The sequence below is a fragment of the Phyllostomus discolor genome, chromosome 7 (genome assembly GCF_004126475.2).
Source record: "Phyllostomus discolor isolate MPI-MPIP mPhyDis1 chromosome 7, mPhyDis1.pri.v3, whole genome shotgun sequence".
NCBI classification, from domain to species: domain Eukaryota; kingdom Metazoa; phylum Chordata; class Mammalia; order Chiroptera; family Phyllostomidae; genus Phyllostomus; species Phyllostomus discolor.
This window is the reverse complement of record NC_040909.2, coordinates 14,735,503-14,761,875: the sequence shown is the minus strand read 5'-3', so window position 1 is coordinate 14,761,875 and position 26,373 is coordinate 14,735,503. Positions and strand designations below refer to the sequence as shown.

Here is a 26,373-nt window from a genome sequence, read left to right as displayed (position 1 = left end):
GGCCAGGGCTGCTGGTCACTGCCCAGGTGGGACACGTGGGAGGATTTGTGGCTCATACCCTGCTCCTGACTCGGAACTAGACCCACAGAAACCTCACAAAGGTGTGGGAATCCCTTGGAGCCCTGGACGGGGTTGGAGGCGCAGGGTGGAAGGAGAACGCAGCTGCTGATGCTCACTTGTCACTAGTGTCCCGGAGTGCCCCAGGACATGTCCCCATGCCTTCTTCTGAGCCGAGTAGCCCCTGCAGCCTCCCTCTCACCCACCCTTTCTCCTTCCTTTACTCTCCCTTTCAGTCTCGCCTATAAATAAAGCCGGCAGCTCTTGCACAAATCGATATTTGTGCCTTTGGCACACTCCAGCAGATTTGTAGGGAGTCGTTCAGGTTTCCTCCCAGATCCAGACCTTTTCTTAAAAAGCTGTGGACACTGGGTCACTGAGTTCTGTGCGAGCACAAACCAGTTGTGCGTATTGTGGGTTAATAGTTCCTCAATCTTGCCCTGTGTGAGAAGAAAGTGTCTTGGGGTCTTTCACAATGTTTCTGGGTCAGGTTGCATACCCGCGGGGTGACACGGGTGTGACTCTGTTTCCATCATCTGTAAAGTGGTGATGCGACCTCTGTCTCCTTAGGTTGTGCTTTTTAAAGTAGGATGGTGGAGGGGGTGCAGCTCAGCACCTGATTTACTGCATCCATCCATTTGGCAAGTATGCGCGGACTACCTGTTGCGGGCTGCTGAATGTGGCCCCTTCCTTCTGTGGCAGATCAGCATGCTGACAGCCAAAGAGGCCCGCCCCTCCCGCACTGGCCTCTGAGCTTGGGCTCAGGTTGCTCGCCCTCTGTGGGGCTGGCTGTGTTCTGGCTGCTTGTGATAGCACACGTTTGAGAAGTACCGTCGACTCGCAAACAGCTCTGGTGTCAGGGGGCGCTGAGGTCCGTGCAGTCAAATCCACACGTAACTTTTGACTCCCTCAAAACTTACCTAATAACTCTTAGTCCACTGTTGGCTGGAAGCCTTATTGGCAATATCAACAGTCAGAGAACACATTTTGTATGTTATATGCATTACAGTCTGTGGTCTGAACAGTAAAGCCAGAGCAAGGAATGTTGCTAAGGAAATCCTAAGGAAGAGAAAGTAAACTTTACGGTACTGTATGTAGCTGTTGAAAAAAAACCCCGTGTGTGGGTGGACCTGCACGGTGCAAACTCGTGCCATCCGAGGGTCCACTGTGCCGTGTTTGGGTGTGCTTTCTCCTGGCATGTCAGGGAGCAGAGCCCCACTTAATGGCTGGGTGACCTCATGCAAGTTAAAGTTTGTTCATCTCTCTTCGCCCTGATTTCCTTATTTGTTAAATAGGGATAATGAGAGCCGAATTCCTCTGTGCACCCGTCAGAGATGTGTGCGTTCTGGCAGGTGTACACCCCCAGGGTAGGGTTCAGCTCTCTCTGCCCCCTCTTGGTTCCGCAGGACGGAGGGATCCTGCCAAAGGCGTTCCCCGCGCCCATAAACTGTTATCATTGTCTTTCCAGAAGTCAGCTGGTCTTCTATCTCCCGTTCCCTGGGGTGGTGGGGGCCTGAGTCATCGGGTCATGGGGTTGTTGGAAGGGCCCCTCCAAAGAAACAAGGACACTTGGTTGTTTGCTAATTCTTGGCTCTTGCTTCATCGTTTCGCATTTCCGAAGATTGCTTCTTTCCACACTCCGATTGGGAAATGAGACTCAAAAGCATACTTGACTTCATTCACTCGTGGGCAGATGTTCTGAGGTGGCTTTCCTCCTGCCATACTCTCTTCAAAGGTCCGTGTCCTCTTCACGTTTGCCCCCCAGTCGTGGCAGGCGCAGCGAATCCTGCCCAGAGAAGTAGCTGAGATACAAGTTTGCAAGGAAAGCTAGAACGTGGCAAGTCTTCCATAGCTGCATCGCCCTGCAGTGGGTTGCCGTTGTCCCCAAACCCCAACCCCAACCCCAGTCAGTGAGCTCCCTGCAGCCACAGTGTCGGGGGTGGGTAAGAGTTAAGATACTACTTAAAAATTTTTCAAGGAAATGGGATCTGGGGATCCTGACCCCTGGGAGGTCAGGGGGGCAGAGCTAGGGGGATGGTCATGATAACTGCAATTTCAACTTAAAAGCCACGCATTAGAAAATGGGCCTCAGTTTGGATGAACAGGGTCAGAAGGAACCGGATCTTGTGTGGGGGGCTGCCCTGAACTCGTGGTTAAATGTCTGTTCATGGGGAAGGCAGAGCCGGGTCCTTTCACCTGCCTTAGATGATAAACCTGGCATCGCAACCCCGCCAGCTCCACTGCTGACCATCTCTACACCTCAGGGATAGAGGGGGGAGGAGCCTGGATAAAGTCCGGAGGACCACATCCTAATCCCCCTCCTCACATTAGCTGGTACCTGTCTCACCAGATACACCCACCATCTTCCCCTCCAGTTTGTCTGGTGCAGTGACTACGGGGTTTCTTTTTTTTCTTTTCTTTCTCCCCCCCCCCCCCAAGATTTTATTTATTTATTTTTAGAGAGAGGTGAAAGGATGGAGACAGGGAGAGAAACATCAATGTGTGAGAGAGATATCAATCAATTGCCTCTCCCTTGCCCCCAAATGGGGACCTGGCCTGCAGTCCAGGCATGTGCCCTGACTGGGAATCAAACTGGTGACCTTTTGGTTCACAGGCCAGTGCTCAATTCCCTGAGCCACGTCAGCCAGGGCAACTACGGGGTTTCACTTTTAAAAATCAGGAGCCAGAAAGGCGTTCGCACTCACCACTGCACACACACATCGGGGGTTGCCCCCATCTCGCTTACAAGATTTGGGACTCAGAGTATTCTCGGGGAATGTCTTCAGTTGCTTCAGCAAGGTGGTCCTCTGTTACCATAAGTTGTTTGAGCAGACCCCCCATTCCCACCCCCACCCCAGCCTGGATGGCTTCAGACATGAGCCCCTGTGGCCGAGACCCACCACCGAGGTGAAGCCTTCTAGGCCCTGGATCTGCTTCTTGAGGGGATACGGTAGGTAATGGGGCAGAAAGGTGTTGAGGCAGTTACGAGCTTGTTTAAGATGCCAGCCCTTGTTGGCAAACCTGGGGTTTGTGCTGGAAAGAGAGTGGTGATTAGAGGGGGGAATTTGCATCAGGAATTCCGGAGTGCCAAACTTGACTCCCTAAGGGCATAGATGGGGAGGGAGAAAAGCTAAGAGGAAAACTGTTTCCCAAAGGATTTTTGTAAGGCATTCCCCTTCCCCCTTCTCTTGCGCTTCACCCATTTATGTACTTTCAGAGTGTTGATGTCACAGCATTTCAAAGGCATATTGTGTGTTCTTAACTGGTAACCTCTTTTAAGTGGGCCTAAAATATCCCGTGCCCATTAATGACGACAGCGGGTCCCCTCTAGTGATGGAAGTTGTCAGAGAAGGTCGGAGTCCCCCCATGACTGGAGCCATTCTCCCTCCTGCCTGATTCTGGACCCCCTTTGACAACGACCGGCATGTCATCATTGGCAAATAAAAATAACCTCTACGGAAGACGGGCTGGTGTAGATGAAAGTTCTTTGGGCTTTAAAAAATGTGTTTGAAGATGAAATCCCTAGAATGGGTTGGGGGGGACACCGTGCTTAACCGGAGTATTTTTTGACCTATTAGTGGGGGTTTTGTAGGGAAGCCATTCCCAGCGCCATCCGCCTGCTTCTCTTGTGGGATTAATCATTTCCTTTTGACCTCGCGCTCTGCCCCTAACATGTTGCATTGATCAAATCCCGAAATCTCAAGTCAGTTCTCCTCCCCGCCACCCCCCAGCCTCATTCAAATGAGAAATCCTGAGGTGCAAGTCAGGGGAGGTTTCAGTAGAAAAAGTTATTTATCGAACTACACGCACACAAAAAATTGGGGAAAAAAGTTTACTGTTTAAAACAATCCTTTCCACCTTTCTGGGTTTTTTTTTTTTTTAAGTGCTTGTGTTAACAGGCCACTATAAAAGCCTCTTTCCCCAAAACATGACTGGAAATGTCACTAGTTCAAGTCTTGCATTTTAAAAAACCTTGTTTGACAATGTTTCTTGGGAAATGGGGAAAAGCTTTTTTTTTTTTTAATAGGTGTTAGGTTTCAGTTCCCTCCCCACCCCCACTCACACTTACCAAAAAATCCAAGTAGATCCTGAAATTTAAATTTCTGCTTACAATTAGCAGGAGAATTGCAATCGGTAATCAGACGAATAGAGTTCACGCAATAGTGCTGAATGCAATTAGCAAAAGAGCTGAGTCAACAGCAAGCAAATGCAGAATTGACTTGGGTTGTACGCCTTCCTCTTTGAGGGAATACACTCAACTAAAGATAAAGTTATTTGAAGTCTCTTTGTTGGTGTTATCATCTCCCCTTATTTCAGTTGGTAAGGAAGTTAGAGCTGGCACCTTGAAAGAGGGGTGGGGAAATGCTGGTTTAAGTTAATTAAACCCTGGCGTGATAATCAGGAAATTAAATCTGGGGAAGGTAATGATTTCAGGGTGACAATAGCAGGGGGTGGTCCGAAGAGTGTATCAAAACTGCAAAACAGGGAAAAGAAAAAGAAGAGAAAGCCGATTTTATATTACCATCTAGGCACAGCTAATCTCTCTAGGGTGGGGTAGGGTGGGGTGGGGAGGGGAGGGGAAGGGAAGGCATTTTCTGTTCACTTCCTGCTTGCAAGGAGCTGTTCAGTGGGAGAATGTACCTGGAACCTTCTTGCTGGAGCCTGTGTGGGGGAACCTGGAAGCACAAAGGTTCTGCCTTGGGCCAGCTGCCATCTTGGACCATCTGTTACATGATTGGCCCTGAGCCCTGGACTAAATTGATCACAGACCCCCTGGGAGGGGTGGAGCCTTTTGGAGCTTGGGGGCCAGGAGTGAAATTAGGGACAGGGACAGTGTTGTGTCCTAATCGGAGCCCCTGGGGGCACATCCTGGAGAAGGACTTTGAGAGCTGTGTTCCTTTCCTCTGATCAGAGGGGGGAGGGGGAGGGGTCCGGAGACAGATAAATGGGTTTTTCCAGCCTCCCCACCAGTGCACTGCTGGGATATGCCTGAGGGAGTTGTATAGAAATTTGAGGTACTGGGAGCCGAGATGAATGGATGGAATAAATGCAGCGCAGGGAGGGAGGAAGAGGCTCCTTAAGAGCTAGGACGAGGGTGGGGCCCTCAGAGGTGAGCGTTTAGGAGCAGAGGCCCAAAGCAAAATGAGAACATTTGGTCAGGGGTTTTATCCTAAGTTCATGTTACAGTGCCCTGGGAATGTGCTGTTAAATTCAGGGACACTCAACTCAGTGAATTTATTCTCAACCTGTAGACAATGGGGAGTTGCCAGGATTGTGGAGTACTTGGGGGGGCGCACAGAGAAAAATGCCTGTCCCACAGATTTCCACACCCCAGCTGGGTAGTTGGAAGTTTTAAGAGGTATTTCAAGGTAGCGGGTGAGGGGAGGGAGTGTTGTTACAGTTCCTGGAGGCGGCACACCCTGGTGGCTGCTACATTGACTCGGGAGCCAGATTCTCCCACTTTGTACTTGTGTGGTTGGGCAAGTTACTGTCACCGCCTCAGTTGCTTCATCTATAAAATAAATGAGGATGATAACAGTAGCTACCCCGTGGGGTTCTGCGGAGAGTTAAACCAATTTATGGGTCTAGTGCCTGCTGTAGGGATGGGTCCTCGTCAACACTGAGAGAAATGTTTGCCATTAAATTCCTTCTGCGTCTGGCAGAGCTCGGGAAATAAACCTCAGGGAAAGCCCCTCGATTTGTTAAAGCCCCCAGCATATATGCTGTATGTGGAAACTTTCAAAATACTGTGAAAAACTAGCCCTGGCTGGTGTGGCTCAGTGGATTGAGCACTGGCCTGTGAACCGAAGGGTCTCGGGTTCGATTCCCAGTCAGGGCACATGACTGGGTTGCAGGCCAGGTCAGGTCCCCAGTGTGGGGTGCACAAGAGGCAACCATGCATTGTTTCTCTCCTTCTCTTTCTTCCTCCCTTCCCTCTGTCTAAAATAAATAAAGTCTTTGAAAAAAGAAATGAAAATTAAATTGTTGATCATCCTAAGAGAACTGTTAACAATTTTTTTTAATTTTTAATTTTACTTATTTATTTTTAGAGAGGGAAGGGAGGGAGATAGAGAGAGAAACATCAATGTGCGGTTGCTGGGGGTTAGCCTGCAACCCAGGCATGTGCCCTGACTGGGAATCGAACCTGCGATGCTTTGGTTCGCAGCCCTCACTCAATCCACTGAGCTACGCCAGCCAGGGCCTGTTAACAATTTTATGTGTACAATTTTTTTTTTTTTTTTGCTTTTATGGCTTAAAGGAAAGTGGGCACCGCTCTATTAACCTATCAAGAGCATACTGTTTTTCATTTCACATAACATGTCATGTTACTATCTGGTATTATCTATTTAGTACAAACAGTAGTTAAATGTGTAGCTTATCTTAGCAAATATTTTAGGAATGTAAGGGGAATAGCAATTTTATTAAGTTCTAAGTTACTACTTAAACATGTCCAGTTTGTCCTGAAAGGTACACAGTAGTAGTAGTATTCTGTGGCATCCAAACCACATCCAGGTGTACCCGTCCCTATGGATTTGGTTAGCAAGGCATATTTGTACCCATTTTTCTTCCTTCACACAAATAGTAAGTAGCGTCCTGTGTACATTACTCCGTATTTTTTCCCATAATAATGCATTTGCAGATCATTCCGTGGGTCCAGAGCATCTCATTCTTTTGCATGTCACCCAGTCATCAATCTACTTAACAGTTGTTCAGCTGGTCCCCTATCGATGGGCATTTCGTCTGCTTCCCATCTTAAGCATGGTGCCATAAATCATCGGCCTGTTCAAGGAAGCGCCTGGTTCCTAGCCTAGTGGCTTCAACATAGAAAGAACTCCCCTGCCCCTTGTAAAGGTTCTTGTTTCCTGGTGGAAGCGACACCCTTTCTTTTTCCTGAGAAGCAATGGAGGTTAAAGCTCGTCCCGAGATCCCATTGGGCCGGTGGTGAGAATAAAAGACGAGAGCCCTGGACCTTGGATGTGTCAGAACTAGAATCTGGTTTTGTCTGAAATGTGTGAGAGAGACAGCGGCTGAGGGAGACCCCACGGAAAGACATCTGAGGGTTGGCCCCTCTGGAAGCTCACTGAGGATTTACACTCTGCCCTTCCCATTTAATGGCTACGTTTTCCACCGCATTCCATGGGTAGTTACTTCTGGAGAACCATCAGGCTGGTAGATCACTATCTAAGACATGGAAAGATGTTTCTAGACACGCTTCGCAGACCTTTGAGACTCTGAGAGCTTAACACCAGTCCTTGGGGTTGGGAATCTGAATTTTCCTGTGGCTCAACCCCTGAGGCTGCTGCCCGCCTGACCCAGCCTTTGGAACGGAGTCCGGGAATCGGTGTCGATGGACTCGGCCTTGGGCAGGGCTAAGAAGGAAGGAACCCTTGTTTGTGCATCCTGGGCCTCGCTCAAGGAGGAAAGGACTATTCAGCATTATCTGGCTGAGGAAAACCTAGCCCGCAGCTCCTACTTGGTGGAGAACTGTTTTATCTTTTTTATTTTTTAAAAGATTTTACTTATTTATTTTTAGGGAGGGAGATAGAGATAGAGAGATAGAGAGAGAGAGAAACATCAATGTGCGGTTGCTGGGGGTTATGGCCTGCAACCCAGGAATGTACCCTGGCTGGGAATCGAACCTGGGACACTTTGGTTCCCAGCCCGCGCTCAATCCACTGAGCTATTCCAGCCAGGAGTTTTATCTTTTTTAAATAGAAGTGCGTTTCTCATGGTTCTGTAGGCAGACTCAGCCCAGAGTCTTCTGTCCTATTTATTATTGGAGGCGGAAGGCCAGATGAGCTAGAAGGTCCCAGGTGGCTCACCCACCTGGCTGGCGGCCCGGCGGGGCCACCCACCAGAGCACCCAGGTTCTTCTCCCTGTGGCCTGGGCTCCAGGAGTGAACGTTCCAGCACACGGACAGCTTCGGCTGCGCTGCTGGAAGGTTGAGAACGTGACTTGCACCACATCTGGCTGGGCAAAGGCAAGTTGCAAAACCAGTCCATTCAAGGGGAGGGGAAGCGGACATTTTGATGAGGAATAGCAAGAAATGTGCAGTTGACCACAAATGGCTTTTCCAGGAACCGTTCGTAAACTTACCCAGATACTACCTCCCAGTGGTGGGAATTGGATTTCCCTCACACAACCTAACCACCATTTTAGAACTGCAAACTGCGGAACACGATTTTCTATCATTCCTCCTGCCCTGTCCTCTTCCACTTGCCCTGGTTTTTTTTTTTGTTTTGTTTTGTTTTTTGGTTTTTAAGCTTTGGATTCTGGGGTTGGAGTGGGTGGGTGTTTTCATCAGGTGGATTGCTAAACACAAGGAAAGAGGTAGCCAGGACTTCCAAGTCGTGGCTCTTGCAGACTTGCTGTAGAATGGCTGGTAGAGCTGTGGGACTTTTCTAAGCCACGGTTTTTATTCTGGTGGGGTACGATGTTCACCGCCACCTAAAGTAGCTATTCCCATATTTATTGGGCCTCCACGTGCCAGGCACTTTCAGGGGCTGGGAATGAAGCGATGAACAAGACGGAGATCCTTAGCCTTGGCCATGCTCGGATTCTAGTGCAGAGACTGGCCGTGAACAAGCCAATAGATGATGCACTTGCAGGTGGTGGAAAGTGCTCCTAAGAAGAAGACTCCCAGGATAAGGGGATGGACCCAGGACCGAACCACCAGTTTAGTGGTCGGAGGAAGTGTCTTGAATGCAGTGAGGGAGGGTGCGTGTATGTTGCGTGTGGGGGAGAATACAGTCAGCAAGTTTAGCTCGTGTTAACCCAACAGCGGGCTGAGTGGCCTCCTGATGGGGAGCGCCCCCTCCCCCCGCCCCGCGGCCTGTGATGTGAGGAGGGGAGTGCTGCAATCTGTCTCTGCCTTTGTCAGAGGTGCTCTCTGCATGGGCAAGAGACCTGTATGTAGGGCAGTGACAGAGAAGCAGGGAGGCCCCGGGAAACAAGTCCCGAGCCTGCTGGTGGTCTGGAAAGCGGTGGCGTGCCCAGGAATGTCTGAGAGAAGAAAGACTGTCTTGTCCCAGAATAAAAAGGTTCAGGGATGGTGGTTGGGTGAACACAGCAGGGGCTCTGACTTGAGGGAGAGAGCGGTGAGCTCCCGGGGACACATCCTGGGCAGCGCAGGGACCCTGAGTGTCAGGGCTGCCCCACCTGAGCCACCCTGCATCTGGACCTTTCCTCCCTCCTCCCATTCCTGTGTATAACTTGCACACCTCGGGCCCAGTGCTTCCTGGTTTCTTCCCCCCAACTCCTGAAATTGCTGGCCTTACTCAGCCATCCGTCCTGCTGCACTCCTTGCGGGCAAGGGCCTGGGGCAAGCATGGTGCAGTAAGGAAATACGCATCTTGGGAAATCATGTTAAAGACATAATGACATTTATTGGTGGAAGCTAAAAGAGGCTGATCTAACCAGTCACGAGCTGGAGGGGCAGAGGCAAGTAGGAGACAGGTACAGGTCAGAGGTTGTCACGCAGGACCCCTTTTCCACTCGTGTTCATGGACTGTCACAGCCTTCTTTGCAACGGGCTAATAAAGTAATAGCCCTGGAGAACTGTGGCCCAGAAGCCACTGGAATCGGCCGTCTTTGGACCCCTGTGCCTTGCATCCATCCTGCAAACTCGGGCCGGGAGTCCAACTTGCCCTGCTACTCGCCTTGTGCTTGAACCCTCGGGCAGCCCCCCATCCCTCGACTTTCTGTTACAGATGGTCAGCATTTGGGTTTCCCGCAGTTTATCTGCAGAACAACTCTTCACCACCATCTCCCCCGGGAGATGAAGTGTGTGGTAATCCCCGTTTTATGGGTAGAAACAGAGCTCAGTAGCCGAGTCACCCCAACGAGCCGGGGAAGGAAGGGGCCACTTCAGTGGTTTGAACACAGGTGTTTCGACTCCGACTCCTCGACAGAAGATGGCCCCGGGTTGTGTGCTCTGGTCTCGGCACGTCTAGCTGAGTAGTGGAACAGGCACTGTAACCTCTGTCCCCTCAAGGTCACCAGCTGCCGTAAGCCCCTGCTCAGAAGCTTGCTTTTCCCCATTCCTCACTCCTGTGGCTCCGTCCAGTCTGCCCCACGCCCTCCCCCTACACCTGGGCCCGAGAGCGGTGTGCTGCTCCCTTCGCTCCAGTTGTTCGTTTTAATGGGGTTTGCGAGCCTTCTCCCTTGGTCTTCCTTTTGTTCCGTTTTTAGAAGTCACTTTTGATTTACCTGCTCACCCCCCAGGCCTTGGTGACCACCGTAAGCCGTGTGAGGTGCGTCATTTTCTGGATGGCAGATTTTCCTATTTGCTCTTCGGTATTTTGGTAAACTCATTTGTCTCCATGACCCTCTGCAGCAGGTTTCCCAGCTGCCATTTCTGAGGGTGAGAGAGGGTGCTGTCAATAATTACACCTGGACAACGTGAGCAGACTGGACCTCCCCGGACGAACCAACCAAGACTGGACGCTTCTTGAGTTGTTTTTTAATCTCCCAAGGCCCTTAGCTCAGAGCCTTAAATCCAGTGTAAACAGTAAAAAAGAAAAAGAGCGGCAAACACGGCACGCTTGATAAGGATACTGTGGCCTTGCACGGGCCACTGCACCACCGGGGTTCAGGCTGAGGGGGAGAGCGGACACTACAACATGAAATTGACCACCCAGGAGGGAAATGGTGGGGTGTGGGGGGCTTCCCACAGCAGACCAGAAAGTGGACAGGCCAGCCTGAGTCCCAGGCCAGGGCCTCTTGGGAAGGCCCTTTTGAGTTTTAGGAGCGGTAAGATCAGTGTTGCAGGAGGACTAAGAAAAGCCACGTGGGGTGAAAACTTCAAAACACACCAAATATTTGGATTTCGCCTGCCTTGTATCTCCTCTATCTAGTGTGGGTGCTAGCCAAAACAGGGGTGAGTTTAAAAAAAAAAATCAACACAGGGCCAGATGAAGCCAGTCAGAAATTTTAGGGCCCAAGCAGAGACCTGATTTCCTTTCTTTTCTTCCCGAAACAGTCTTCATGACTGAAATCCTACCTTTTTTTCCCCCTACCCTATCAGGTCTGGCTTTCCTCATCTTTTTAAGTTTATCCTTGAGTATCTGCTTGGGTGGTGATGAAGTTCTGTAGAACCAGGGTCCCCAACTTCCAGGCCACCGACTGGTAACTGGTCCAGGCCTGTTAGGAACTGGTCACACAGCAGGAAGTGAGCTCGAATCACCCTGACCCCCCCCCCCCCCGCCCCCAGGGTCTTCCGAGAAACAAGTCCCTGGTACCAAAAAGGCTGGGGACCCTTGCTGTAGAAGATGGAGGGGGGTGCGATTCCTGACTCCATTACCTGCTGAGGCCAGCACGCAGGTACAGTTTGCAGAGATGCCTCACATTCACATGCTTCGTTTGTTGGAATGAAATGGGGGGATTCCCGAGAAAGCTCCATATCTGGGACTTGGGAATTATTATTTCTCATTACCATCATTTTCTTAATTGTGGTGGTGGTGGGGGAGCAACATATGACGAATGGTCCCGGGAACTCCGGCTTCTTCAGGAGGAGTTTGACGCCAATGGTTTGCCTCCATTCTCCCCCAGCGTGGGCCTTTTTTTTTTCCCCCAAGATTGTATCTTGTTACTAGTTAGTTGGCATTTTTCTGCCTGAAGCCCTGGTGGCCTGCCTGGGTGTGGGGCTTCCCTGACTCCCTGCCAGATCCGGCTGTAATTAGTGCTTCTTTAAGAGCACAGCTGTTAAGAGCCGCTTGCACTTGTGGGAAGAGGGATGGGTGAGCTCCCGGGGACGAGGGCTTCGCTTCTGGCTTCAGCCAGGGCCCCTCTGCAGTTCCTGATTGTCTGGTTTGGCGGCTGAATTGATCCTCTGCCGCGGGTGGGTTTATCCCGGTCTGTCCCCTGTGGTTCCAGCGCAGGTTGGGCCCTTCCTCCCCGGGTCACATCCCTGATGATCGGAATGCAGCTTTTCTGCCACCCGGTTCTTTTCTCTGCTGGACCAGTTTCTCCTGGTTTGCCTAGGCTCCATGTCCCACCCTTTGTTGAGTTTGGTTTCTGGTTCCCACACCCTTCTTTACAAGGGCCTTTAAGTTTTCATTGTGCCCAATCTGAGATGGATGTCTTGCTTAGTGTTATCCCCACCCTACCTGGGCCTGACCTCTAGGACCTCTCTACAATTTGCATTTTTCCCCCTCTGGGGCAGGTGAGGGAGCAGTAAGACCCACCCAGGAAACCGCCTTGGGTCATGGAACAGTCCCGGGGCTCCCAGTCCTCTGGTGACTCCCAGTGAGGGTGACAGGTGACTCTAAATTTAACCCTGGTCTCCTAGTCTGTAATTCTGGCCCGTGGTGTCCTTTTGGCCTTTGCTGGGGTGTCTTTGGAATTAGGTTTCCTATTGTTGGAGTGGAGGGGAGCGTGGAGGGCGTGCGTATGTGTGGTTTAAATTAATTAATTGCTTCACGTACTGCTATGTTTAACTGCCGTCTTAAACCTTTTTCAAGGGTTTCAAAAAAGGTTGGCCCCCAGCTGTTGCATGAGAGATTTGGTTTGAGCCCCCTCGGCTCTTGCTCCGTTTGCCTTTTACCCACAGAAGAGGCCCTTGAGAAGGGCCCTGGCGATTCCTGGGGAAAAGGAGGTGCTGTAGGAGTGCGCCTGCCCTCTGTCCTGCGTGCTCTCTCCCACGGGGCCGTGTGGAGGAGTGCTTCGGAGAGGGCCGAGGCCCAGGGCTCGGCCACAAACCCCCACCCCGCAGACACACACCGGCCTCGCCTCAGCCCCTCCGAGGCTGGGGCACTGAGTGGCTGGGGCACTGAGTGGCGGTGAGAATTCCCAGAGGCCTGCTGCCTGCTCCGTGATTGGTCCCCTCCCCAATTTAAACAAGCCCCGCCCACAGACAACTCCGGATTAAAACAAGATTTCTCCAGCAGTAAATACTTGGTTAACCTATTGATTTGCAGGCAGTGCCTGGTAAGGTAACCTGCTCTTAAAATTGTCAGCGGATGTGACAGAGCATGTAAACCTGGGCCACCTGGGCCACCGGGAAGGCCGGGGTTGGATTGGAGCCCTCTGTCCGAGGCAGAGGGCAGCTGACTAGCAGGAGCTCAGCTGCTCCGTCATGGAACTTGCTGGAATGGGGAGAAAAAAGAGCAAACATTTATTGCGTTAAGTTGGAGGGAGAAAATATGCCTAGAAATGTTTTAAAACCTTTTTTTTGTTGTTGTTGTGAATGGCTATCTGTGTCTTTATTTTTGCTTCCTTCTCGAGATAGTTTTTTCCCCCCGGTGAAGAAGGCCTTTCCTTGCTTTAAATCCACCTGTCCATGTGACCTCTGCCACACAGGCAACTGAAACCCCTTTGCGACTTTAGGAAGTGAAAAGGTTTCAGGTGCACAATGTCGCCCACTGTTTAAGAGGTGAGTGAGGACTGAGTTACATGGCCACCTACAGAGCCTCGCCATTAAAAAAAAAAAAAAAAAAAAAAAGGGCAGCCTCCAAGCACGGCCGACTCTTCTTGTCCAGAACACACACTTGGAAACGCTGCCTCGCTCGCTGCTCTCGAGGCCGCAGAGGCAGCAGAAAAAAACTTTGTGTCAAAAATCTATCTTCTCGGGTCTCGTTGAAACATCTATAATTTACGTGGACGGTGATCTTGTGTTGGAACAAATCTCGATTTTATTTGCTGCTGGAAGCCGCTTGGGCCACTCATTAGTACATCAGAGGTCAGATGCACGCAGGGGCGGCAGCTGGGGCACTAACGATTTCGTACGGCTTTGTATGAGCGAGGGCCGCCTGCGGTGCTGTAAATCGGGCTGGGGCTTTAATTTTTTTTTTTTCTCCCTAAACCTCCAGGGAATTAGGCCAAGACTTGTCTCTTGTGAGCTAGAACTTAAGATAATATTTATAGTGGAGGGCAAAGGAGAAATCATACCTAATGGGAACATTGTGGGAAGAATGGTTGCCGACCTATTCAAAGTAAATTACGTGGGGCCATCGGAGTAAACTCATTTACGGGCTCAGCGAGTATTTATTGGGGCCTCGGCGAGGAAGAGGGCCGTGCTGAGGCCGGGCTGCACGCTTCACCCCATCCTGCAACCCGAGGTTATTGCTAGGAGGGCTTCCCCCTCACTTTTTTAAGGTATAATGTACAGAAAATAAACATTGTAAATATGCATTTTGAGTTTTGACAGTTTTTATGTACACCTGTGTCTCCATTGAGATATTAGAACATTTCTATCACCCCAGAACAGTTTTCTGATTTCTGATTTTTTTTTTTTTCACCTTTGATTAGTTTTTGCCTTCATACACATGGAGTTAGGCAGGCTGTTCTTTTTTGATTCTGGCTTTTTCTACCAAGCACATGTCATCGGTGCAGTCATACTAGTAAATCTCAATGACATATCACTAATTCATTTTCATTGCTGAAAAAGAGCCTGTTAGGGTAAATACCATACTCTGTTTCTCTGGTGTGGAAGTTTTTATTTCTGAACGGGAAGAATTTTTGAACACCCAAGTTTTATTTAAAGTAAGTAGCTCTTGTCTGTGCAAGTATGTTTGGTAGGTGGTAATCTAAAACACAAGCCTGGCGTGTTTCGGGTGTCCCTTAATGTCCTTATAACCTGGATCTGTTGCAAGAAACCCAAGCACATGTGTCATCTGCCACTGTGGGCCCGTGTTAAAGCCTTCAAGAAATGGGAGAGAGACTCCACATTGTGGGCAGCACGCTGCTGGCCTTGGTGGGCATGGCCGGCCCTGAAATGTGCTTCATTCAGGCTGCGTGGTGGTGGGGCCAAGGAAGCAGGCTCCAGCCCGGAGGTCAGAGTCGGACCAGAGTGGAGTGATGGAGCCGGTTACAGGTTGGGTTCCAAGAGGCAGGCGCTGGGAGCTGGGACAGGGAACATGTCTGTTGGTTTGTCCGAGGCTGTGACAGGCGGGCAGAGGAGGCAGATGCGGGCCCAGCAAGGCCTCGGTGCCCGCAAAACAGAATGAACCTGACCCACGGCCGCAGAGTTGCATGTGTATTGTCGCACACTGGCTATTTTAGGACGTCACGTTCATACTTTTAAAGATCAGATGTTCTTGTGATTTCCCAAAGGCTCTGAGAAATGCTAACAGTATTAGCACGTGTTAGCACATCACTGTGGGTTGTGCTGTCTTTTGCCCATGAGTTTCTCCACCTAAATCCCTCGGCACCCTCCCCAGTTTGGCCTCTGCTCTTTTAGCTCACCTGGATGGTTTTTCCCGAGCTGTTGAACTAACCGCAGCAACCTGAGTAGGGTCAGGGTGCCTGGAAAACACATGCGTGGGTTGTACTGTCATTGTTGCATCCTAATGCAACACCCCTCCCCTTATACAATTTTTTTAAAATTTCTTAATTAAAAAAAAGACTTTATTTATTTTAGAGAGATGGGGAAGGGAGGGAGGAAGAGAGGGAGTGAAACATCCCATATGGTTGCCTCTGGCACACCCCATACTGGGGATCTGGCCTGCAACCCACGCATGTGCCCTGACTGGGAATCAAACCGGCGATGCTTTGGTTTGCAGGCCTGCGCTCAATCCACTGAGCTACACCAGCCAGGTATTGATTTTTTTTTTTTTAAGAGAAACATCTGTTTGTTGTTTCACCCATCTATGCATTCATTGGTTGATTCTTGTAGGAGCCCCTGACCATGGAAGAACACGCGGGGATGAAGGGAAAACCTCAGCTTATGGGGACCTCAAACCAACTGGGCTACCCGGCCGGGGCCTGGAGGCCCTTCCTTGTGTCAGGCAGAAGGGCTGCTGTGTGTGCCCTTAGCATCAGGGAGGGGCCGTGTGGTAGGAAACATGGGGAAACTAGTTTGTCCGTGACTCTGGCACAGCTGGTGGAAGGCGTGTGTGCTGTGCTGCTCAGGGTGCCCTTGTCTGGATTTCGTGGTCAGGTCGGCCCTGGAGGGGAAATGCTTTTCTTCCAGGGTGAACGCGGTCCCTGCATTTGAATAATTCTGACAGTTCTGTGAGCCCAAAATTGGGTCATTTCTCATTTTACCAAAATCTGCAGCTAAGCTCAGCCAAATTCCACCATTCAACTAGGGAAACAGCTTACCTAATTATCTGTTCCTTTTTCTTTGGTCTTAGTTTTAAGAAGGCAATCTTTCTGTTTTTGCATATGTTAATAATAAAAACCATGTGCTGGTGGTGGGGCAGGCTGTCATGTTCTACAGGGAGGGTCCTAGGCGGGGTTGCTAGACTCTAACATGAGGGACCCTTGTGTCCCCAGGTCTGGGGCGTTGGGACCTTGTCCCAGAAGCAGGGCGACAGGTGCTGGGAAGGAGCACACAGCCTGCCCAGGTGAACAGCACGTGACATTTCATGGTCATCAAACTAGGCACCAACACCCTCACTGAGCATGAAATTGTTAGAGTGAAGGGTCTCCCCCTCTATGTTCAAGCCTTTTTCTAGTTTGCCCACGAGGCCTAAAAATGTGGTCTGGAGTTGAGCCGGCTGTGCTCGGGGCACCTGCACCCGCACCTCAGCACCAGGTACTGTTGACGCTGTTGCCTGGTGAGAGAACTGGTCATGAATTTTATTCCGCTGGATGGCCAGGCAGGTAGTATATGATGTTTGTCCAGGTCTTCTACCCTAACCCTTGGGATCAGATGTGCCTCAAAGTTTCTGGTTTTCGAAGAAGTTAACACTGTGCATGCCTCTCTGCTAGTAACAACATCACAAAACAGTGAGTATTAGCGTTTCTTCAGTAAGTACGTGAAAACTCACACTCAGTGGTAAGAACCATAATTCATTGTCATGCCAGTTCCAGTTTCGCTGTCAGATAACTTAAGTAAAAACTTGGGGTTAGCAGAGCCTGTTGGGTTTTGGAATTGCAGAAAAGGGACTGTGGGTTTGTATGGGGGGGGATCCTTAACACCCTTCTTCCTGTGCATTGCCTGAGACCCCTTGCACCCACTGTCCGCCAGGTGACCCCAACTAGCAGCCCCCCATGCCACCCCCGTGTTTGGGATAGTCCACGGCACCCGTTACTGAGGACGCAGCGCACAAGACGTGCTTTCTAGCATCTTCTTGGCCCTTTTCCAGTCTCTCTCAGCGTCCACAGTAGCCTGCACACCCCAGTCCCCCAGCCTTGTCACCTGGTTGTCCCTTTGCTGGCTTTTTGTGTTCCTTTGGGAGCAGGCACTTACCAACCCGGGTTCCCATGGTCGGAGGTCGAGTTATTAAACCAGAGAATCCTTACTGCCCACACTTAACAGGGAGGTGTTTCCCCCGACGCATCCAGTAACAGAACAATTGAACATAGTACCAAGTTTGGAAGTGTTGGGGTTATATAAAGAACAAGAGTAGTCACTGTGGCGTTGCTTGTGGTTTTTGAAAAATCAGGACTGCTTCTGTCCGTGGATTCTAATTAATTACATAAGTCGTGGTACATCTACAAGCGGCAAAGTTTGTGGTGGTTCATAGGACAGGCCTCTCGACTCAGAATATTCTCCAAGTTGATACAGTTAAGGGAAAACGGCCCGGTATGATGTGTGGGTATTTGTCTCTAAAAACAAATCCACACGCGTAGACTCGAGCACATTTTTGGACGATTGTGTACGTCGGGAGAGAGTTAAAAGTGTTGGCACCTGTGTGTCTTTTTGCATTACAAACACGTGTTATGTTCCCTGTCTTCATTTTTTCAGACACTTTCCTTCTCCACCAAACAACAACAACAAAACAAAAAACCCCACCCAAACAAAAAAAACTTGTCCTCAGTCCAGCTCTGCTGTGTTTGAGCTGGTGGTGGCTGTGCTCGAACAAGGGTCCGGTTTCTCTCCCTCCCTCCTCCTGGGGCCCAGCTCTAGGTAGCAGCAGCACGTGGCCAGGGGTGTGGGGTGGGAGCCCCCCCCCTCGGGTTCGGACGTCATATTCAGTGTATTGTCCATAAGTCCAGTGAAGCTTGGTTTTCGTGTTATTGAGTAGACTTAGTTTCTTGGCTGGGCTTGACTCCTTGAACTTGGCTCACCACTTTTAAATACGAGAGCCTGCGTAGTGGCACACACCGATAAGGCTCCTGGTTGTCACCAGTCATTCCTCACTTCATTTCTGCAGCGGGGAGCTGAGGAGCCCTTTTGGATGGGTGGACGCCTCCTTCCGGCTGAGCCCGGAGTTTGTGGGAAGCCAGATGTCCCCGGTCATTCCTAAGACCTCTAGGGGGGGAGCAATCTCAAAACTAAGTTTACAGCAGTTAATATATTGTGTTTCAGTTGGTATTTTGATGATGAGAGGCCCCATCCGTCTTGTGAACCTACTTTTTTTTTTCCACCGACGTGAGCACTTGTGTTTAAAGCGAGAAGCTCATTCTTACGCACGTGGGTGGTGTGTGTTTGAATTCCTTGTGGGATCCCAGGTAGTCTAAAAAGGAGATTTCCAGAAAGCGTGTGCGCGCACAGCACGCAGTCATCTTCGTTAACAAAGCACTTGGTTTAAGCCCTGGCTAAGGAAAACCTCTACCTACTTGGTATTTTTATTTATTTATTTTTTCTCTAAACCTCCCCCTTCCTCTCCTGCTGGGCCCACATTCCTAGGTCTTTGTCTCCCGCTTGGTATTTTAGAAATTTTGGGAGAGGAAGGCAGTGGGTGGGGCCTCCTGGAAGCTGGGGGCAGGGAAGAGGGTGGTCTCTCACGGGGTCAGAGGTTGAGCCTGCTCCATTCAGCTGGGGCAGCCAGATTGTCGCCAGGCAGGGGCGGGGGCGGGGGCGGTGGGGGTGGGGGCTGGTGCGTGCATCTGCCCGGGAAGCCCCAAACAGGCAGCCCCAGGCCCTGGAATTCCTCCCACCAGAGCTCTGCGCCTCTCCCCCCACCCCCTTCCTGGAGCCATAGTTCATGGCCTCTGCTACGTTTCTGGCCTTGGACCCTCCACACAGCCCTTTCTTCGGAAGACGTGGGTTCCAGCTCATTCTGTAAAAATAATCTGGCAGCCGGTCCCGAGGGTTGTCCCCACACACACCCTTACCTGACGGTGTGTTCCACAGGCTCTGAGATGGTGGGTTTCCGACCTTAGGCTTCGAGCTTGTTAATGGGTTAAAAGTTCTACACCAGCTTTCTGCTAGAAAGTTTATCAAATTGATCACATTTTCCATATTTGGACAATATGTTCTCCCCCCCCCCAAAAAAAAAAAGAAATCAGTGATTTATCGATTACTAGCGCCACGATGCTGTGGTTTTACTCACCCATAGCATTTTATGACCGACTAGCTGGGTGTGTGACCCAGGCCCAGCCCCAGCGCCACCTGGACCTGCACTTTTGCAGTCGCAGGGTGATCTCGGGCCCCTAGAGCTGCTTCCATCCCATGGGGAAGGGTGCCAGGCAGGGTCTGCCCATTGTAGAGGGTCTGGACCCCAAGGCTGCACCTGTGAGAGGCCTGCTGCCAGTGGGGGGGCTTCTTTCTGAGGTCGAGGCCCCAGAAACAGGGTTCCTGGGGTGTCACAGGTAGAGAATGAATCTCCCCAGGCACCTCTTCAGACTGGCTCGGTAGGTGGTCCCATGACCAGGTAGTGCCAGGCTCAGGTGAGCAGCCTAAGGTGCTTTGCCACTCACTCACTGCCTGTGCAGATGAATGGTCGCCCAAAGACACAGCACAGCGGGGTGGCTCTGGCACACAGCTGTCCCAACAAGGCGTTAGTTAGTCCTGAGAAGAGACAGAGAAGATTGCTTCACTGTTTGGCAGGAGGGGCCGGGAGACAGGAGGTTCTGAGGCATGCTTCATTCTAATTTAAAAGGAGCCCTCTGATGGAAGGTTTTCACACCAGCCATTATCATAGGGGCGATCCCTTTATTCCCTTGACAAATGGAGGGAGCAAAGGAAAGGAATGTGGTTGGAACCTGTGGGCGAATTGCTTTAGCATCACATCATTTAAAAAAAAAAAAAGGCTGTCCGGGAATTACCCCCAAACTTGAGAAATTTTAGGTTTTATCAGATCAGAGAGGTGAGCTCATCTCTACCTGGTGGCCCTGCTATTGAAAGGGATCGGTCTGGAAGAGGGCAAATTGCCAGCCCTTGGTTGCAGTCCCCCCTGGTTCCCCGAGAAAAGGATTGCACGAGCCACAAAAAATGGTGGCAAGGCCACAGCCCTGACTGCGTTTCCCCTCTCCTGTAAAACTGAGTCCCTAAAACCTGCCGTGTCGGAGCCCCTTCTTAAAAGTAGGAACAAAGTCTCCTAAATCTTTTCCTGTATCAGAGTCCAACGTTCTGGGAGAGGCAGCCTGGCCCATACTGGGTTACAGGCCTCCCTGTTATCGCTCGGTTAGCCCGGAGCGGGGCAGGCCTGCCTGCGTACTGGACTGAGCCGTTTGAGAGGCTGTTCCCTAGTGTGTGCCTCTGCGCCACACACCCCAGGACGTGGGTGGGTTAATAACATAACCCCGGAAAGGAGAGAGATGGTCTTCTTATTGTTGGCCTCAGGGCTGTTTCTGTGTGAGACTTGCAGCCTTATGGGAACTTCCTGGCCCTTGGGGCTACCCCCACCCCCACCCCATCTCTGTCTCTCTGTCTGCCTCTCAGCTGGGACGAGCTCTTGTGCTGTTTCACGTCTTGGACCTCCAGGGTACCTAGCGAGGTGCTGTGGGCTCTGCATGAGGTAGCTGGTACCAGGCCTGTGCAGGAAGCAACTCTTTAGAAGTCTCAGGTTTGCCCTGGCCTGTGTAGCTCAGTGGATTGATGGAGCTCGGGCCTGCAAACCAAAGGGTCGTCGGTTTGATTCCCAGTCAGAGCGCATGCCTAGGTTGCCCACCAGGTCCTCAGTGAGGGGCATGTGAGAAGCAGCCACACGTTGATATTTCTCTTCTTCCCTTCCCTTTCCTCTAAAAATAAATAAATAAAAACTTAAAGAAGAAGAAGTCTCAGGTTGGCCTCCCTGCTCTGGCCTAGCCCTTGCTAGCTCTGCAGCCTTAAACAGCTCACAGCCTCTTCTCTTCATGCGGGGATTAGGGGCGTCTCGTGTGTGTGTGGGAGAGCTCCCCTTGGACACCGCTTCCCTGCCTCCTGTTGCGTGCTGGCTGGCTCTCCCTCACACCCAGGTGTACCAGAGGCACATTTAAGCTCTGCTCTTGAAAGCAGTCCAGCAAACATTTACACAGAGTGGCGCTAAGTGCCCTGCTCTGTGGAGGGATACAAGCCTGGCCCAGTTTCTGTGCCAAGGAGCTGTCGCTCTTGAGAGCTCCTCATTTATCAGCAGGTGGATGTGGTGCCAGCCCTCCTCTCCCGCCCTCCCCGAGTGCTGGGCCCCAGGGAAAGAGAGAACATCGCAGAAAGCAGCTAAAGCGGTTTTCTCACCATGGGCCGCCTCCCAGGGTCAGCTCCTTGGAACAACTTGGCAGGAGGAAGAAAGACAAGAAGCTGGCTGACCTTACCACTGGCTTTTGCCCTTAGCTTGCTCGAGTGCCTAGAGGACCACACTTTGCGTGTTGTGCTAATCTCCTTGATGGGAGTGGGGGGTGAAAACCTGTGGTGTGAGGCCGATGAATACTGGCCCCTAACCTTGCTTCGCATGCCCAGAGGCTGGGGTGGCAAGAGGAATTTTCTGGTGTATTGTTTCATTTGGGCCACGCAGCTCAGTAATAACATAATCTTAGAACTTCTCTGGGTGATTCATCTAAGATACAGGGAAGCGTTAACGCCTTTGCAGCGCCTCAGTTAGATAGGTTGTCCGTTCTTTGACTTGGGACGGGGGGGAGGGGGGGAAGGAGAGCAAGCTGTGCTCCCAGACGACTACCCTGCTCCCTGTCTTCAGTGGGGCTGTGCCCCTTCCCTGGGAACGGAGCAGGTGGGGGTCTGGGACCCAGAGCACCCTGTGGCTGTCCTGCCTGCCCCCAGTCCTGCATCTCTCATTAATGCCTGTCCCGGCTTTGGTCCCCAGGTGCTGCACCTGTACTGTGACACTTGCTCAGTGCCCATCTGTCGTGAGTGTACAATGGGCCGGCACGGCGGCCACAGCTTCATCTACCTCCAGGAGGCGCTGCAGGACTCCCGGGCGCTCACCATCCAGCTGCTGGCCGACGCCCAGCAGGGCCGCCAGGCAATCCAGGTCAGTCCTTCCCCACCCTTCACCTATTTCCCTTGTTCTCCCTTGCCCAGAAACCCTTCCCGCTCCCTTCCAGGTGGCGTGTGGAGATTACTGGGCAGACACCAGTGTCGGGGGGTAGGGGGGACATGGAGAAGTGTGACCCAGATGAGCTGCTGTGATATCCAGGCAGCACCTATCCTTGGGTCCCTGGGGGGCTGGGGGGAGACCTCCTTGAAGCCTCGTGCAAATGAGGATGTGGCCAAAAAGTTACTGGCCAGACTGGGTTTGTTCTAGACACCTAGCCAGGGCCCCTATCACATCATCTGTCTGTTCCCCGTCCAGGCCCTCCCCACATCCAGGTGGATTGCCGAAGGACTGGGAGCTCAGTGCTTTCCAGACAGAGGCCTTTGCTATTCGGAGTTCGTTTGCCTGTTTGCCTGTTTGTTTGTTTGTTTGTTCCTAGGTGAGAAATAAGTGAGCATGGGAAATTTCTGAGGATTCAGAGCCTCAGACTCTTTTCTGGGTGATAAAATCACATCCTGATAATTAAAATCACATCCTGATAATTCAGACTCTCCATCCACTTGGGGTCAGGAAGGGGCCCACGGAACTTGGGAGCATAGCGAAGCTCTCTCACATAGCCAGGTCGCTCTGTGTGCCTGGATCGGTTTTAAATCTTCTTTCCTGGTCCAGGTATCAAGGTTTTACTACAGCAGAAAAAGATTGAATAGGAAACTGTTGTTATTTACATTCTAGAGTATTTGAATAAGTGAATTGTTTAAAAGTCATCTTTTAGGAAAATGGTTAAAGAACTGACCATGTGCTCTAATTGAGGGGATTCAGGGGTGTTCAGCCTGTGGCCCTCGGGCCACATGCAGCCCAGGGTGGCTATGAGTGCCGCCCAACACAAAACTGTAAATTTACTTAAACCACCCCCACCCCCTTTTTTTTTCTCAACAGTTTCCATTAGTGTTTGTGTATTTAATGTGTGGCCCAAGACAGTCATCTTCTTCCACTGTAGCCCAAAGACTCTGGAAGGTTGGACACTCCTGGTTTAGATTTGAATACATTTCTCCACAGCTGTCACATTCCTGTGCGCGACAATGAAGAAATCTTTCTAATGTGTCAGATTATCTGATACGCAAGTCGTAACATTGGAAGTTTGAGAGCCTGTATTTCTGGAGTCGCTTCTATCGTATTTTTAACGCCTTCAGAGTGTCTCTCGATTGCTGTTGAAGCTCGTTTGGCAGCATAGTTTGGTGTATAATAGTTCTTTTACTTCTGTTTTATTTTAGTGACTCTGTGTTGCTGCAGCTAATGTCTGGGTTCTCCCCCCTCCCCTCCATTGTGGTACTGTCTGATGAACCCCTTTCTGTCCTTGGAGATTGAGAACACGCAGGGGGTCCTTGAAACATAACCAGAGAAGTGCTGGTGAGCTCTGTGCTCTGCTAGCATCCTCTGTTGCTTGGGGTGAGGGCGGTGTGTGGTTAAAAGGATGAACTCTCAGGAAAGTACAAACTTGAGCTTTCTGTGGGGAGAAGAGAGAAGAGCAGATTTCATCTGCCACTCCCAACTTTCCGAACATGGTCAGTGGTAGCTGAGAGCCTGCCGCTTGGGTAGTGAAAAGGACACAGGAGTGAAAATCAAATATTGGTTGGTACTATTGTAGCTGACACTGGTGTACACACTGGATCACGGGGCATTTTGTGGGGGAGGATCCAAGCGGCAGGTTGGGCGGCTGGGTTCTTGGGGTGAGTTGGGGTGCTCAGTACATTGACAGTCTGTACGGCCACACCGAGGTGCACCTGCTGAACACCAGCCGCAGAAGTGCTCGTGTGACCGTGTGCCTTTGGGGGCAGGTGCTCTCTTTCGTGGCTCATGTTATAATTCTTTAAAGCGTGCATTCAGCCAGCGATCTGGGGATTTGGGGTGTAATTGGACACCTGTTTTTTGTCTAAAGTTTTTACCACATTGTCAATGTATTGACCATTCCTACAAACCTGCCTGGAGACCTCTATGAAAGTAGGGTCCAGGTTCTTTGTACCTGTTAGCAAAGAAGTCCCTGGATGTTGGAGGAGGTTCCCAAAGGGGAAACGAGTTACTCCCACATTTAAAGCTCTGGGTATTCCCCTTTTTCCTCTGAGTTGACGCTGTGATGTCAGCTCACACCTTTGGAGGCTTGGGGGTGGGTGAGGTAAAGAGTTGAGGACAAGTCATTGGAATTTGGCTCAAAAAGCATTTTGCTGAAAAGCCAGTTTGTTCCCATGTGGCCAAAAAAACAAAAAAAACAAAAAAAAAACAACAACTCTGTCCCCCAAGTCTGAAGATAGGTGTGATTTTGTTTTTAGTGTGAACAAGTGTTTTTGCTCTATTCTCACTCAGTTTCCTGGGCACGTAACTCTGGTTGTCCTGCCCCCATACAGGAGAGCCCTGTCCTGTCCTAGACTGGTGGCTCCGTTGGTTGGAGCATCATCCCATATGCCAAAAGGTTGCAGGTTCAGTCCCTGGTCAGGACACATAGCTTGATTGTGGGTTAAGTCCCAGGCTGGGGCACATACAGGGGGCAGCCGATCAATGTCTGTCTGTCTCTGTGTCTCTGCCTTTGTCTGTCTGTCTGTCTGTCTCTCATCCCCTCTCTTCCCCTTCTTTTCTTCTCCCTCTGAAATTAATAAACATATCCACAGGCAAGTATTAGAAATAAAGGGAGGCAAAGAGGGAGGAACCCAGGTCCAAGAAACTGAGTGAGAGTGGGGAAGCGTCAGCACTGTTGTAGGAGAGAACTGTCTCGAGAGCTTCAGGTGGGGTCCCCGTTAAATCCAAACGTCATGTTTAAAGTAGATCTGGAAAGATTGGGCAAAGCAGACAGCATAGAGCACAAGGTATGTTTTTGATGATATAAAAAGATTCTTAGATGTATATGTGAACATGCAAGTGGTCTCTCCTTTTCAGTGGTCGCTGAGCGGTGGGCAGAATGACAGCCACTGACATTTTGAGCTGTACCTACCCCACAGGCTAAAGACGTGCTGGCAAAACGCCGGAAAGTAGCACACTGACTTGGGTGGACCCGCTTTGGACACTTGATTTATTTCTTCATGCAGTTGGTCAAACTGTTAAGTAAAGGGCCCAAACACACAGCATTTACACTGTCACTTTATAGCACTTATGTTAAAGAATACAGCAGAGATGGTACGAAGAGTGTTTCTGTTCTTAATGTGAGCATCAGAGAAGGAAGGACAGGATATAGTTAACACAATTTTGGAAGAGTGGTAAGTTTTTTGAAAATATACATAAAACTACTTCCTGTAAAGTATTTTTGTTTACTTTTAGAGAGAGGGGAAGGGAGGGAAAAAGAGAGGGAGAGGAATCAATGTGTGAGAGAAACATCAATCATTTGCTTCTGTCACACCCCCAACCAGGGGCGTGGCCAGTAATCCAGGCATGTGTCCTGACTGGCAATCAGTCTGGCGACTCTTGGGTTCACAGCCTGCGCTCAACCCACTGAGCCACACCAGCCAGGACCACCTCATTCCTTTAAAAAAAAAATCACAAAAAACTGAGTTATTCTGGTCACAGAATAAGAAGAGATTCTGATTCAGAAGTCATTGGTCTAAGAAACTGTCCTAGGTTTGTTTATTTGCTCATACTAGTGTTAATGTATTAAGTATGTCATTTGGGGGCTTTTAGAAGCCATTTATTTGTACTGACAAATTGGCAGATCCAAGGAACAGTAGATATGCCAGAAATAGGCTTTATTTTGCTACTCACATAAGGCAGTCAAGAAGACATCAAACCGAGGGGTAGAGAACACACAATACAGTGTACAGGTGATCTGTCGTGGAATTGCGTGCTTGAAACCTGTATAATTTTGTTGACCAGTGATAGCCCCAACACATTCGATAAAAATGAACAAAACAAAAAGACATCAGTGATAAAGGATGGAAAAGGAGGGAGAAGGAATAGATTTTAATCATAACAAACACCAAATTCAAACCTAGCTAGATTAAAGGGTTACATGGAGAGGAGGGGGGTTCATATTAAAAAAAATAGAAGTGGATACTTACGTGTATTAAAAGTAACACAAACTAGAAAATATGGCAGGCGGTTACTCTGAAAAGATCTAAAAGTACTTAAAACAGGAAGACACATAGATAAAGGAATGAAAGAGACAAAAACACACCTGTTACAGGGAGAAAATTCAGCTACTCATTATATTTAGCCTGAGCAGTGATCCAGTTAAAATGACACCAGAACACTCGTTTGTATAAACAGAATGCACCATGCTTACTCTTTGTGGGTGGGAGAGCATATTTTGGGAAATAC

General features: G+C 50.1%; 1 protein-coding gene across 1 annotated transcript in view; it reads left to right on the top strand.

The window, feature by feature from the left end:
- The window catches only part of TRIM71 (tripartite motif containing 71), a 66,009-nt gene that overhangs the window by 24,651 nt on the left and 14,985 nt on the right, over positions 1–26,373 (top strand). The window contains exon 2 of the mRNA XM_028518293.2: positions 21,907–22,074. Coding sequence (XP_028374094.1) covers positions 21,907–22,074 — 168 coding nt within the window. The remainder of the gene's footprint in view (positions 1–21,906; positions 22,075–26,373) is intronic.